This window comes from Rhea americana, unplaced genomic scaffold (assembly GCF_003343005.1).
Source record: "Rhea americana isolate MKP2758 unplaced genomic scaffold, rheAme1 scaffold_51, whole genome shotgun sequence".
Lineage (NCBI taxonomy): Eukaryota > Metazoa > Chordata > Aves > Rheiformes > Rheidae > Rhea > Rhea americana.
The window spans coordinates 4,056,150-4,071,611 of NW_028186657.1; the positions used below are offsets into that span (position 1 = coordinate 4,056,150).

Consider the following 15,462-nt stretch of genomic DNA (forward strand, 5'->3'; position numbering starts at 1 on the left):
TAAGTAATTACAGCCTAAATGAGCAAAAACCCTCATCATAGTAAAAGTTATGACTTTCTCTCACAAGCTAAAGGTGAAATATTTTTAGTTGATCCCTATTTTACTCTGTGCCAACGTATCCACGTACCTGTCTTACTGCATAAAGACCATAAGAAAAACACCTACAAAATTTTGACATATATTTTGTTTGCTATTATAGATTGTCAGATGTTTCATTACATCTTGGACACACATAACTAAACAATTTCTAAAGAAAATGGACTATTTGCAGTTGTCTGCTGGCGGCCTGCAGCCAACGCTTCACACCATTTGTCAAGACGATTTTTCACAGCAGAGTACAGGGAGCGGTGGGCACCGTGCACGTGTCMGCTGAGTGGGTCGGCAGCCGGGGAGCCTGATACAGTGCCGGGTGGGAGGGAAGATGAGGACTGAGAACTGCAAATATGAATTCTTACTGAGGAGAAGAGAGAAATGCACGTTACATCTGTCCTTCAATGTCTCATCGCTGAGACTATGCAGTGCTTATTTGAAAGGCAGGAGGGTGGTTTGGGAGATGCAGCTATTTTGGACGTAGAGATTCGGATTGGTTGGATTCCCTGCTCCCGTGCTGTCCATCGCTTCTCGCCCCTCATAATGYCTGTGCKGGATCTGCCAAAACACAAGAGTGATGTGCCGCTCTCGTGACTGGCCACACTGTGCCTCGCATGATCCAGGAGAGCAACAGGTTAAGGCCCTGCTTTCCTGCTGGTCATCTGTGGACTTAGCCCAGGACAGACAGACAGTCAATTGAAAGCATATTCCTGTCACTTAGTTACTTCTCCCATGCCCCRTATGTCCACAAATTTGGCTTCTGGTAGAGCTACGTTGTGTTGTGCAATACCCAAAGCACAAGGTACCTGTGAGAACTGCAACTATTCAGCAGTTGTCTGCATCTTTTTGTCCGCCCTTTTCTTCGTAATGGCCAGTAGCCCTAGAGAAGCATCCCGGCGGGCCCATGCCCCTCTGCTGGGTAGAGATTCCTTGAAGGGCAGAGGTCCAGCTCCGTGCCACATTTTATTGCAATACTCTTATGTAATCAAAGCTTTTTTTTTTTGTCAGTTCAGTAGAATTAATCACATATTCTCTATATGGATTTGTTATGAATGAGCAGGTATATTAATATAAAGCCACACAGTGAATATTACAGTGAATAGTTTCCTGTTAACACAGAACWTTGCTGTGTCTCTTTGAGCAGAGATGACTAGCTTAAAAGAACATCTTTCATCTGTGTAAATGGTTTACTGGGGGGCATCRCAGATTGCTCTCAAAAGAATTTTCTCATGGAAGCAGAGCTAAAAGGATAACACAAGTAATTGCATTCTCTAGTGCCTCCCAGTGCTTTACATGATCTTTATGGAGAAAAAAATCTTTCTGTTATTAAAAGCATAGTGTATTTAGTAATTGTGACTAATGGGGTCACTTCTTCTTGTCCATGTTTCAGGATGGAATGGGGAACCTGAGAATCACTGACAAGGGCCTAAAGCTGGAAGGAGATTCAGAATTCTTGAAACCTCTCTACGCCAAAGAAATCCGTTCGAGACCAGTAAGTTGTGGTGAAAGAGGAGAGAATAATCAAATTTCTGTAATCTTAACTACAAAAAAATGTAAAGTTGCAGAGTTATGTGGTTGTTGGATAAATTACATTGACTCTATAAATGCAACGTGGGGTTAGGACGGTGGGTGTCCTTTCAGTACTTCGTCTGGGTACTATATTCTCTGGGCAGTTGCAAGGTGGATATACGTGGGTTGCATCTGTGTAAACCACAGATAAAATGTGGATAAAATGCACAGATAAAATGCTTCCAAGACCCCTGAGAATTCACATTGTCTTTTTATATCCTTTTGAGATAAAACATAAACAATCCTCATCTGAAATTAGTAATTTTTTCTAGGCATAGGGGGTTTTAGGCAGTTGTAAAATCCAATCTTCATTTTAGTGGTGTTCTGTCTTGCAGAGAGCAGACAGGTGATACCTTCACACAAGGCCTGATCTGTCTGCTGGCACAGTAAACTCATATTATGTGCTCAGTCTTATTTCATGTTGTGTTTTAAAATTATGCACAGCTAAAATTCAAAGCTGCTAGGAGGGACTACTTGACAAAAGTGGCAAGAATGTTAACAACTGAAAATGAGAAAGAACCCAAGTGTGATTGAAATAATATTTTCAAAGTAATATTTCATTGACTGTCAGTGCCTTTTGTTCTTTCTAATGCAATTCTGTTTGTCCTGAGCAGCTTTAAAGTAGCTGAAAAGATTGTATATAGTTTCCAGGATCCTTCACAGAATATGTCATGTATCTTATTTCCTGATCTAAAGTGTTAATTTGAGTCAGGTACTAACCTTCCAYGTTGATAACAGTGGTATATAGCTAATTAAATAAAGTTAACATCCCTTTATCTCAGCATTTCAGTTGTCTTGAAGAAATTGGAACTTGTAGCATAATCAACACAATATCCAATACACTATCTGATTTAATTATTGAAGTTTATAACCTCTATAGATGGCTATGAATTGATTTGAACAAGTATAATCATTTAAGAAGAAAAGTTAATGAGAAAGTSTTCATATCTATACATGTTTTCGTCCGTGAATTGAAAGCAAACTATAGAACCTTGTATGGCTTATACTTTGTAGTGTAAGGTATGTGAAAAAGTGTGTCCCGTAGTTTGATAAATAGACTGAGGAATTGCTACTAACATTTCTTTTCTCCAGTTAGATTGTTGTAAATGATGTTTAATTACTAACAGAATAGAGAACTGCTTCTTGCTACTGTGGAGTTTAYTTCTTACATATTGGTCCACATTTTAAAAAGGTGAGGTGTACAAATGGTGTTGCCTTTTTGTGGCTATGAAACTAGTTTCAACACCATTGACAATTTAAAGAATGCAAGGGACATGAACCATGAGGTAAGGCTTGTTGTAGGCGCCTTGCTTCCTCCCTCCTCCAGGACTAGTGTTAATTTTGCTGTCTAGAAAAGCAAAAAAAAATTTGCTTCCTAGAGAAGGATCTAGTTGCAAGCCAGAAGGCCTGATCTACTGCCTTATGAGCCAGTCTTTCTGTTGACTTCAGTAGGTGAGGTCTTGAGACCATATTGAACTATATACCTTGTGTAGAGTTTCTCCAACTTCTTAGTGGCCTGAAATGGGAAGAGCCTGTGCTGGGCTGCAGAGCTCTCATAATGCTGCAGCAACTAGAGGGCTGATTGCTGCGGGTGCAGTCCTGTTGATTTCAGTGAATTTTTGCTTTCTTGTTGTATGTGTGAAATGRTTGCAGTCTGTCAAAGGATTATACTTTTAGAATATTTGCAAATTTTATGGAATAACCAAAGCTATATATTTAAAGTAGTATGACCCAGCCAGACTTCTCTCTTCCTAGTGATTCCTGAGCCTRATGAATACTGTTAAAACAAAGTGTGGAAAACAGAGTGTGGTACTCAGCACTCAGTAATACAGACAGACATCCATACTAATTCCATAATAATCTTCYCTGGATTTTCAGAAGAGCATAATATGACTTTAAATATGCAAAGTGTAATGGAAATGATAGGAAAAATAATAGTAAAGAGCAATCCAGAAATATACTGATAGCTATAATATTTTTCTTATATCTAATTGTACAACCTGTGAGTTGTGTACAGTAATGGGTAATGGTTTTATGTAAAGCTCAGAAGATTTTCAGATGGTGTTTATTTGTAGCAGATTTGCAGGAAAAAGCACATTTAATTTCAGTGTCACTTCATTTAGTAGATGAAGTGACACAGTAAACTCTGTGGTGTTGGTGCTGTGAGGAAAGCACAGGAGTAGCGCTGCCTTTTGCAGCAGCAGACGCATGGCCTCAGCGTGGTTGGTTTTGCCACCTGTGCCACCTGCCCATGCAGCTCCCCACGTTGTGCATCCGTCGCCTGTGGCAGAGCTGCACAATCCCTGGCAAATTCTCTCCGAAACACATTTTGATAATACATGAAAGCCCAAATTCATCACTGATGCCTTTCCTTCTCTGCTGCATCTCTAAATCCTAGGAAAGAGGCAATTAAAAGTACAAGCAGACTCACTTTCTTAGGACTGTACCTTCAGGTTTGAAGACAGTCTGGGATTTCCGCTCAACAGTGCATTCCTCTTTCAAATTAACCCRTTTTGGCAGGAAGCGAAGACCAAGGCTTAGACAGGAGGAAAACCCCTCAAGTATCATTTCAGGAGTCCATGGCTGCAGAGGAACCTCTGAACTTTTGTAATTTATGCCTTGAAGAGCTCTCATTAGGTATTACTTCCTTTATCACCTTCTGGAGGAGGGAGCTGTATTTAGCTCAAGCTCGTTTTGGAAGGCAGCTCATTGTAACTGCAGWTATAACCAAGAGCTGATCACGTTGTACTGTGGCACGTGATTCTTGACAACCCAGCAGACATATTTCTGGACTTCTCCTCAAGGATGCTGCTGGAAGTAGCTCGGTCCCATGCAGGAGAAACGGACGTGAAAAATCACAGACAGTTCTTCAGCTGACTTTTAAAAGCTRCTTCCAGCCAATTTCATTTTGTATCACTGCTGCCTCTGGTCTCAAGATTTGCACCATGCGGCCTTGCTTTCTTTTTTCCTCACCCAGTGAAGAATGATCCCCCAAATCCTTCTCTGTTCATATCACAAGGGTCTCTCTTCCTGTTGTTTCCCATGCTAGTCCTGRCCCAGTGATATTTGGTTTGTAGTGCATCCTGGATTAGCAGCCTATTTGTAAGCATCAGAGCTTGCAAATAAACATAACCTTGTTAGTGCATGAGCCTAAAGATTGTCTAGAGAGTAATGAATACTAACTAGTGATAGCAGAGTTTGCACCTTGTAGTCTTGTTTCAAAGAAATGTGATAGTTGTGTTCAGTTCTCCAGAAGTGGTGAGAGCATCTTAAACTCCCAGCTGAACATATTGCACACTAAACATTGTATTCCATGCCACTTGCATGGAACATGAGCATCTTGCTGCTGTTAATTAAGAAATTAACGGGACCATGAAGTATTGCTTGYGTAAATAAAAGTGATTTGTACTTAGTCAAGAAGGTGCATTAGGAATCCTTGCACTTCTTTACTTGCACATAAATTATGGAGATTGTTAAAAATTGGAAGGGTCATCTATAAACCCATCTGTAGCTCAGCTGCACTGTCGCTCTCAAAATGTAACYGTCTTTCTAACTGTTGTAATTTATTGTGGACAATCATGTGAACCATCTGCTTGCTTATAAATCAGACAAACTTTGATTGAAAGTTGCACGTAGCAGTGCAAATTGTTAATTTGATGTGCTGGAAAGCAATAGTAACAGTTTTGTGGTCGTCAGTCTTCATTGACTTAATTTGAATGGAGATTTAAAAATGGAAATTTTCCTGCCTCTGTTGAGAATAGTTGCTAACAAGCAGGTTCTTTTAAACTTACTCTAAGCACAGGTTTAGTTTTCTTCCATGCAATTGCTTTGTGTTGAAGTTTGCCACAGCCAGGTCTATAAGCAATACAGAAAAGAAAGAGTGGACAATACAGTATGTGTATTTTCTATTCTGATAGCAATAGAAACAAAATCACRAGCTGAAGGTATACAGTAATATCTAGGGAATTGTTCCACTGAGTAAGTGTGCAAGAACTGATGAGATGATATTCTCAGCGTTAGGACACGGAGACAGATATTGCCATGATAGCATTATTTTTGCCCTGTCAATGTTCATTTCAAGTGAACAGATAAAAATTTAAGCCTCAGTTTACAAATGTTTACACCTGGGCTTAAATATTCCTRCCTTGTATCCTTTTAAAGATGACATGGTCACTCTTTAGTAAAGTAGATTTGCCCGATCAAGATACTTTGCAGAAGAAAACTGTGGACTAGGACTGTGCCCTTTTGTCTCCTGGCAGACTGTCGTAGCAGTCGCGATGTGGACACAACCTTTTTTTGCCTCTCCTCTGCTGACTGAGGGAGCTCAAAGTTACGCTTTTGCTGCATAGGTATAAATGATGGCAAAATTCACAGCAGATTTTGAGGAGATTTATTAGTTTATTGTGCCAGTTTTATATTGAAGTTCTGCTTTTTACTATTTTTATTCAACTAAACAAAAGCAATTTAAAAGAGGTATGCTATATATCAAAAAAAAAAAAAAACTTGAGGCAAAGTAGAGTGTCTTTTTTATTTTCCTTTTTTTGAGGTGAWGCTAGTGGTCCCAGCTCTGCTCACTGTGGGAGCCACCCTGGGACTGGGTCCTGCATGCACCAGAGAACAGTGTGCTTGTTCAGAGCCGTGGAGTAAACCCTTCCCATCTGCAGCCACAGCAAATAACTAGTGACTACAGCGGAGAAAGGATTGGGCCCGTCATAACACTTGACTGTAATTCTGCAAGGGCATCTGTTTGGCCTAAAAATTTTGCAGTTGCGGATTAGGGCTGAGAACTGCTGTTCTCTTTACTGGTGTTCAGTAAGTTCTCATCAGCATAAAAGCTGGAATAGCTAGTGCATAAAATATGCTTTTCTGTGCTTTCCATTTTTCCCAGTCAATGTTTGAATGGCGGAAATTTTAAAGCTTTTAGGACTGATAAATAATTATTTTGCCAATGTACTTGTCTCACAAYGTTCAAATCCGGAAGAAGAGGAGTRTACTGCTAAAGTACAGTATTATTTGCTCTGTGAGTCTACCTGCCACAGAGCTAAAAATACACACTGAGAAACAACAAACTATGTATTTTGATTAAATCATGACGTGTGCCTACAATGGAGGCTACCTGCCTCATTGCCATAAATGCACGTTTATAAACAGTACAATACGAACTTAGATTAAAAAGCAACATTTACCCATGAGAAGAGGTGCAGATGGCAGGATAATTGCAATTTCATGATATGCTCAAGCTGTGTAGTAAAAATTCAGCCTTCAGTAGAGGCTCAGCTAGCTAACACAAAAGAAGCATGGTATTTTTTGAGGAGTGGAACAGGACAATTCCTTTTCTTCCCTTGTCAGAGTTTATAGGGCAATAAAAAGATATTGAATTAGTTCCTGATAATTTGGTCCAGCAAAGTGCTTAAGGATTGGAGTGTGCTCACTGAAACCATCACAGGGTGGAAATTAAATTCACCTCACCACGCCATCGTTGCTTMGCAGTCCTTACGCCCTTACTCTCACCGGTGATTCGGGTATTAGTCCTTCCAGTGTTTGGCTACTCCCTCGGTGATGGACTCGCCGAAGAAGAGAGGAGTCTTCCTTTTCACTTGCTATGAGATAGATGATCTGAAAGAACTACTGGCCAGTCATGGGCATGGTTTCATGCTGGCATCCTAACATTTGCATCTGGGGGCAGTTGAGCTGCCACAGTGGCTTTAGGGTGAAGGCAAAATGCACACTATCAAAGATCAAATTGTGAAGCACAGTTTTTCCTCTAACAACATTTCCATAACTTACTCCTTCTCTCGGGAGATTTTTGGCAACATATACTAAAATATTATTTTAAAACCCTACTATTTTTTTAGAAAAAGAGCAAGGTTGCTAATGATTGCATTGCTAACAAAAGGAAGCTTCCTTGCGACCATGTCTGGGCATCTCATATTCTCTCTATASAGGCTAAGCACGCACTGTGGCACCAGTCTACAGTCATTAGAGTTTGTGGCTATGCATGTTTGCTGTAAAAGTCTCTTTCACTTTGGTCAGTTTGAGTGTTGCTTGCCCAGTAGCTATCAACAGAAAGGAGAGCTGGCAAGCAGAAAGGAGAGGGCCAAGCAGTAAAAATACACAGCAGCAGCAGAGCAAGTTGTAAAAGGCATCATTCTGGCATAAGTACACTCAGCTGATGTGCAGATCTTGTTACCGTCACCATCCAGAGCAGATTCAAGCCTATATGGCAGTAGACTGTGAGCATCCAGWGGGATTTATAAAATTGATAGGCTCTCCTCTTAATAAATTTCRTTTTCAAGTAATAAAATCTGACTTCAGCCTGAACTTCAGTTGCCCCGGGGCTTTGGGGGCAGTTAGTGGCTTGGTGATATTTCCAGCTTGCTGAAGAGGTTTAAGTAAATTTCACAGTAACTGTAAAAACATTTCCCTCTACCTTCATAGTAAAATTAGCCCRAAGTCTCTGAAGTTTGAATTTTCAAGGAAATTTTGTAGGCTAGAATTAGGTCTTGCTTTTCACATTTCCCTTTGCTTGTCTAACAAGCTGGTGCTTTGCCCAGGAGTTGTGCGCTGCRCAGTCAGAGCAAAACAGGCAAGCGAAGTGTTCCACCTGTTTGCATGCCAAAAGAAGAAAGAGAGGGAGCTCTGAATTAAACAAACTTTCTGAAGTAACTCCACAAGTTACATTTCAAAGCAAAATCTTGTTGAGGCTGCCTATGGCATTTTGAAAAGGATTTCATTAAATGTTGCTAACATGTCATAAGCTCTCTTAAATGGAAGGGTAATGGCTCATAACATTTGTAAGCTTTTTAATTTCATGCAATATGAGCAGCGTAATCAACACCTATTAAAGTCAATCAGCTGTGCCAAGTGGGCTACCTACCTCGGCTTTTGTCTATATTTTCATTACAGGCTCACCTCTAATCTTATTCTGGGAACGATGTGTTTGTACTTCCTTATCCTAACATCAGTGGAGATTTGGTGTCCAGAAGACCCAGTATGGTCACTGCAGAAGTATCTGAACTTGTAAGCTGAATAAATACATGTTTTTGCTCTCTAGGGAGTGAGTTTGGGCCATTGGCTTGGTGCAAGCTAGTTAACAGCCCCAAAGCTAAACATCAGGAAGAAGGAGCATTTCTCAAAGTATCTTCCAATTTGGTTGACTTTTTTCTTTCCATAGGTGAAAATGATCTGCTTGAGCTGATTGTATGAGGAAAGGGGAGCAGTTTAGATCATGTGTTTGTACTGCTGTTGTGATCTGATTCTAGTCTCCTCTTCAAACATTTGCAGTTGAACTTTGTGGTTGTAACAACAGCCAATGTGCATCACAGCTTGAAGTGAGCTGCTRAGTTAGGCTAGGTGCTCTCTAATCCTTCAGTTTTTGCCTTGCACTTTTACCATGATCGCAGAAATTGCTTGCTGCTTCTCCTGCTGTGTTTCGGCTGTGGAGAGGGTGATAGCAGGACTTCAGTTGTGTGGTGGGACAATATATCCATGGAAATGTTGCACATCAGCTCACAGTGTGTTTTCAGCTGAGTCATGAGCTTTGAGACAGGAGAAGCATTAGAACCCAGAATGGAATAAACAGTTGATTTAATTTATTCCTCCAAAGGAAGAAAGAAAAGACAAGGAATTATTGGTTTTAAAATTAAAAGGAAAAACAGTTGACCTGAATGTATGTGGCAGGCAGTTTCTTGACTTCCTGGAACATGCTGCACGTTCCAGTGTCTGTTATTTCAGTTTAGATTTGGCTTCTGGAATCAACGTGCTATTACCCCTTTATGGGTTAACTGGGAAGATGATGTGAAGATCAATTGTTTTGGTTTTTTTAATTAGCCATTTGTTATGACCTCTCAGTATTCGTACAGGCTTGTATGAGCTGTACATCATCTTTTTCTTTTTTCCCTGACTGTTTGATCTTACATTAAAAAAAAACCAAAAACACATACATACACAAAGCCTTGGGATTTTACTGAGAGTTTCATGAGTGTGGGACACATCAGTCACACATACTGATTATAGGTTTTCTGTGGCTTACTGGTATTGCTGGACAGATATTACTGTTAAAAGAGAAGCTCTGCTGGTAGTTGACTACAGCTGACCTGAAGCAACCCATGGGATTGAATGCATTCATACAGTAGACTTGAATTCTCAGTCCAAAACTTGATCCAGATTTCATTTTAACAAGCTGTAGGCTCAGAAAGAAATAAGCCTTACAAAGTACCTGAAACTGCTCAGGGAACAACATGCGCAATTGTATACTGCTACATTTCTCTTTCTCAAGGGCAAAGGCCTTGAATTTAAGGATTTGCTATGTCTAGACATCGCTACTGACAATCAGGATCCTGGCTGCTTTAGAAATGCTGAAATGTGAGAACAACTTTTTAATACTAAATTTGAAAAAGAAATGGAACCTTACAGTATGGCTAGAGAGAAGATAGAGGCATAAGTAAATGGACAAATAGACAAAAGGAAACACTTAGGCATAAAATGAGATCCATTTACAAAGAAGCAGAATTTTTTTTTCTGATATTTTCAAGAATTCTCAGTAGCAGAGCTTGATGTCCTCTTACCAGAGGACAGCAATCACTTCTACAACTCTTCTACTGATAAAAACTATTTTGGGACCAGAGTTTTTTTTTTCCTTTTCAATAAGGCAAGTATTACTTGAAAAGACAAGCTGTGCTGTCATTAGGAAGTGCAGGCACATGCAACTAGTTTTACAGACAGTTTGGTTTCTGTGTTTTTTGCCTTGCAACAGGAAAGGAAAAATCAGACCTTCCAGGTTTCATTTATGAGCTGCTTTGCCAGTGATAAGAGTTCTCTGGTTGTTTTGTTCCTAAAATGACAGATTTCAGATTTGGAGAAAGAAGAATGYAGTGAAAAACAAGAACCACTTTAAATTTACCCCTGTTCTGTTAGGGCAAATTGGTTGATGCTCTTGGGAAAACTAACTTGYTGTTTTTGAAAGTAAAAACAAAATTTCTTTGGCTGTTAACATCTTCCTGGCTGAGACGTTTCTGGATTTTGGCTGTATCTGCCTGAGGCCATCCTGGCTGTCTAGTCCCATGTATGCTGGCATCTTTCAGGAAGGGGTAGTCCAAGCCACGCCAGCTTTTGTGGCATGGTGCTGGAGTGCACCTTGCTGTTGTGTGCATATTACAGAGTGTTGTTTATGAACTGTGTGATTAAAAACATCTATAAACCCAGTCAGAAGAGAGAAGCATCCTGACGTGTCAGTGAAATTAATGTAGGCTTTAGTCCAACCAGATATTTAGTTAATAATTTAGAGACATAAGTTACTTTAATAAAGTCAGTAAGGCCATTCTCATACGTAAAATCAGGCATATGTTTGTGTTCTTTGCTGGATTATGTCCTATGACTTCTACATATACTACACATATGTGGCAGAGTGAAGCTATCACCAGGAGTCCATCATGCTGGTCTCTGTACCAACGTGAAGAAAGATGCAGCCCTTTCCCCAAAGGGTTTTACAGTGCAAAAAAGCTAAATAAAGACTGGGACAGGAGGTAGGGATGAGGGCAAGCAAGGTGGCTTGCTTATTTGCTCTTGCTCCTCCAGTGGGTAAGAAGTGATGTGAGGAGTCCTGTGTCCATGTGTGGGCTCTCTTTTGTGCATCACATGCCCCAAGTGCATGGGAACATGGTGAYAGATCTGGCAGGTATTTTCAAATAAAGGCTGACATGGTATAAAAGTGTTTTTCTTAGGGGCTGAAGGAAAGCAGTTTCCATGATGCCTATTTTTTCGTTTGTTTCTTTYTTCTTTCTTTCTTTCTTTTTTCTTTTTTTGCTGAAGGCTTTCAGTGCAAAATGGCCCATGTCCATTGATTTCCTCTGGATTTGCTCTAATCCCAAATCCAGTTAACTTCTTAGTTTTGCTTCCAACCTGACCTTGAAAGGCTGGATTATTTTCTGTGGCAGGTTGCACAAAGTACCAGCCAGTAGTCTGCTCCTCATTTCTCTCCTRAAAGGGAATAACCTGTGGAAAAGGAAGAAAATTCTAGGTATTTCAGCTCACAGTATTTCTTTCTCGTTCCTCTATYGGGCATGATCCCTGTTTGTTAATTGTGCATGGCGTGGCGGAAGATTACTCACTTTCAAGCCTTGAATTCTCTCTGGGTAGGAGTGGAGCAAATTTCCCTGTGGCTTACCTTGCCTTGCTGCTGAGATTCCCCAGTGAGCATCAGCTGTGCAGTGTCTCTCTCATGCGACTTCCTTCAGAAAGATCCCTTCTCAAGAAGTCTGTAGGCAAAAGGGGATGGTGAGGTGCTTCAGATGCCTGCYTGGATCTTGGGAACCTTGGCTTCAGCTCTCTGCAGCATTGGAAAAAGTCATGGTTTCTCACTAGATTCAGTTTCCATCCTTCAGTGTGGAATTGCAGGATTTTTTTTTTTCTTGCTAGGGCACAATGATAAATCCATGAAAATCTGGAGARACATCAAGAATGGAGGGTGGGGTGGTTAGAGAGAAAGAAGACGGAATACAAAAGTCACAGAAAGGTAGGTGTACCACAGATAGCCCTGGGTCATGCTGCTTTCCATTTCTTTCCTTAGAGGAATTTACGACCAAAATCCAGAGTAGAGAACAAGCATTTATAGAAAGGTTGAATAAAGCCAGGAACAATGCAGAAATGCAAAACCCCTTCTCTTGCTTCTTACAGCAGTCCCATATCCAAACACTGGATATCACAGAAGCATATTAGAAGTGATGAGACAGGAAGTCTCTCTGGTTGTGACAGTAATGTTACCAAATCCACTGGGAATATCTCAGCAGTATAGAGCAAGAAYGAGGGACTAATGCTAAACAGATCAAGGCAGAGAGAGCTAAACTGGAATATGGTTTAAAATGAACCCAGAAGGCATAAGGAGAGCAGTAAAAGGGGATAATAGGAAATAAATGTGGTCTGAAATCACTGAAGCCACTAAGGAAAGGGGTATTGAGGTGTACAGAGGAACACAAAGTGATGCTGCTGTGCACATCTGGCCARGGAGCTTAGGTACAGATGCAAGGGCAGAGCAAAGCGAGTACTAGTGAGGGGAGCTGGACAGCCCTGGAAGGGAGTGAGCGGAAGAGAGCAGCTTCCCCCTCTGAAACGCAGGCTCTTGTATGGGACACCAGTGGGGAAAYGACAGTCCTTTGAAAGTGCCTTCCTTTGGAACGTACGCTCGGATGGTCTTGTTGCAAGGGAAAGTTTTGTCTGATGTGTCTATTTCAAAGGCATCCATGGTAAAATTTGATTTCTAAATTACTGCCCATTTATAAAATGATGACTATTTGCCTACCAGGATTTGCATAGCATCCTGTCAGTGCAGGATGTTTTTCCAGATTCTTAACTTGTAGTTGCAACTACAGGGATGAAAATGACTTTCAAGACACAGGCTTTTTTCTTTCTCTCTTTTTTCCACCTGCAGCTTGATATTATGCTTCTAATTCTTTTTCTYCTTGTGCAAAACAATATACCGTTCCATTCGCTGGCCGTTGATTTAAACAGTGGTGGATTTGTCATGGGACATCTAATGCAAAAAAATGGTTAACATATGAGTTCTATTTCTCTGCTAAGAAACCAGTAGCAGCTGCAGAAAGTGCCCATGGCACCATGAATGGGTGACTGCTGATTTAGAGAGAAGCGTGCTGTTCACTGAATCATCCCTATCACTCTCTGCAGTGCCTGCAAAGTCTTCTTTTTGGAGTACTAATACAAGGTGAGCCTTCCTCTTGAAAGAGATCTGACAGGACTGCAGCCTAGGGCAGTACAACTACAGAATAAGATGTATTTTTCCAATGAGAAGTCTTGTAAGACATCAATATTTAAAAGCAAATAAATAAATAAAATTACAGACAATCGAGTTGATTGAGGAGCAGTCATTTGTCTGACAGAACAAGCGTCCCTGTCCGGCTAGGCTTTCCATTCTGTAGTCATTTTTTTCGATTAGGTTGATCTGGAAGAGTATGAAAAACTCATTGCTTTTCTTAAAATCATTATTTTTATAGATATATTTTGCAATTTAGAGGTATAAAATGGGCACATCTATTTGTCCCCTCAGAACAATTGATATTTCTCTTTCAAGTGGCTTAATTGATGTGTTGTACACACAAGTGAAGCCACAAAKTGGATAGCCAAATAATCCATAATATAATTGTGCACTAGCTGCTGTATAAAGTCCAGAGATCCCTTCTGATTAAGAACAGCTGTAGCAAATGATCTGAATGATCYTTCCAGAGCTGAGGTACTGATATCTCCAAAGAGCTGTGACTGTGAGTGGGTTGATGGGATGACCCTGAAGATGTCTTCTGTGATGCTTCCTMTGGGGTAGTATTCAGAGCCTATGTCTGTTTTCCAGTTTTAGCAGACTCTCTTTTGCTACTTAGATGAAGACCAGGGGACAGCACATAGGGCAGTGGCACTTTTATTGTTGTGTTATGTTACCAGTGCTGYTGGCTTGAGGAGCACCATTTCAATTTTAATTTTATTTCATGTGTACTCTTGCTTCGAGCCAAAATATTGTATCTCGATTGCAGCTATATTCTTGGAATCCCCAGCTACTGCTGCAAACTGACTTTTGCTGGGTATGTTTCCTTCAGATCCCAACTGTTACTTATAAATGATGAACCTYGATGTTGGTACGCAGTTGGGAAAGCAGCAGGCTTTTTGTTTCTCTCTGCAACATTATGTATTATGCAACAGTGTAGGAAATATTACTTAGATAAAGTGGGAGAAACTGGAACATGCAGACACATTCCTTTCTGCACCCTTTCCTGGTAGGTGCCACTGACTGGGTGTCTTCACTGATCAGTTCTGTTCCTCCAGGATTTAAAAAGAACTTAAGGAATAAAATCATGTGGTGACAAATGTATTCTGTTCAGAAGTGGAGACAACCAGACAGGCTGAGCCACCTGGTTGTGATCCACACAAAGAGTAACCCTGGACCCTTGGCTTTGATTTGTCTTGCTGTGCTCCACTTTACTTTCACATATCTTAATCCCTTTGGCTGCCTTTGCCATTACTCAGCATTTCCCCAAACAGCATTTTCTTCTTCTGCTATGCATGGAAAAAGCATCTACTACTCTTCCTGTGAGCCTGACATCCCTTGAAGTGCCACTCCCCAGGCCCACGGTGATGTTGGTTAGCAGGTTACTTTTGCCCGTCAGCCTTGCACCGTGGCGATACTCTGCAGTCATCCCATGGTGTGCATTGGATGGCAGTCACAAGATGCTGTCAGTTGTCAACACAGAGCACCCTATACTGCTCATGCAAGTGCTCCACTGCTCAGGCATTTAATACCATTTTATTTTGGTAAGTACATGTGTTCTGTGCACCAGTGTCCAGCAGGATTTAGCATCTTCCTTTCAGATCAATCCGATTTTGTGGTCRCATGTTCAGTTGCATCTGTTGTTTTGGCTTCCCAAGTGGGCTGTCATAGCTGGTAGATGTTCTGCCTCTCCYAGAACGAAGGTTTGGCCACCTGTGTTTATTCCTTGGGGGAGTTCTGTGGCTAAGGGTGTAGATTGAAAAAGCATCCTTCTTAAAGCACAATATTGATAATTTTAGCAGAAAATCAAATTGATTGCATAAAAGAAATTCAAAAACAATTTATGTAACTGTTTTTGTGACCCCATATCATAATTAAAATAGTCCAAATTACCTGGTATCRTAAACACAATCATAGGCACAGCCTTTCTTTTCTGTCCATCTTATTTTCCCAAATATGCCTCTACAGAGTTAACTCAGTATATTTCTACAATAAATATTCCCACAACAAGCCCAAAGTATGGTTTTCATCAATCATTT

At 40.6% G+C, this 15,462-nt stretch overlaps 1 protein-coding gene across 11 annotated transcripts in view; it reads left to right on the plus strand.

Annotated features, from left to right (window-relative positions):
* The window catches only part of SGCD (sarcoglycan delta), a 359,722-nt gene that overhangs the window by 271,222 nt on the left and 73,038 nt on the right, over positions 1–15,462 (plus strand). For all 11 annotated transcript variants that reach the window (XM_085317947.1, XM_085317945.1, XM_085317944.1 and 8 more), the window contains one exon: positions 1,481–1,582. In XM_085317947.1, coding sequence (XP_085174073.1) covers positions 1,481–1,582 — 102 coding nt within the window. The remainder of the gene's footprint in view (positions 1–1,480; positions 1,583–15,462) is intronic.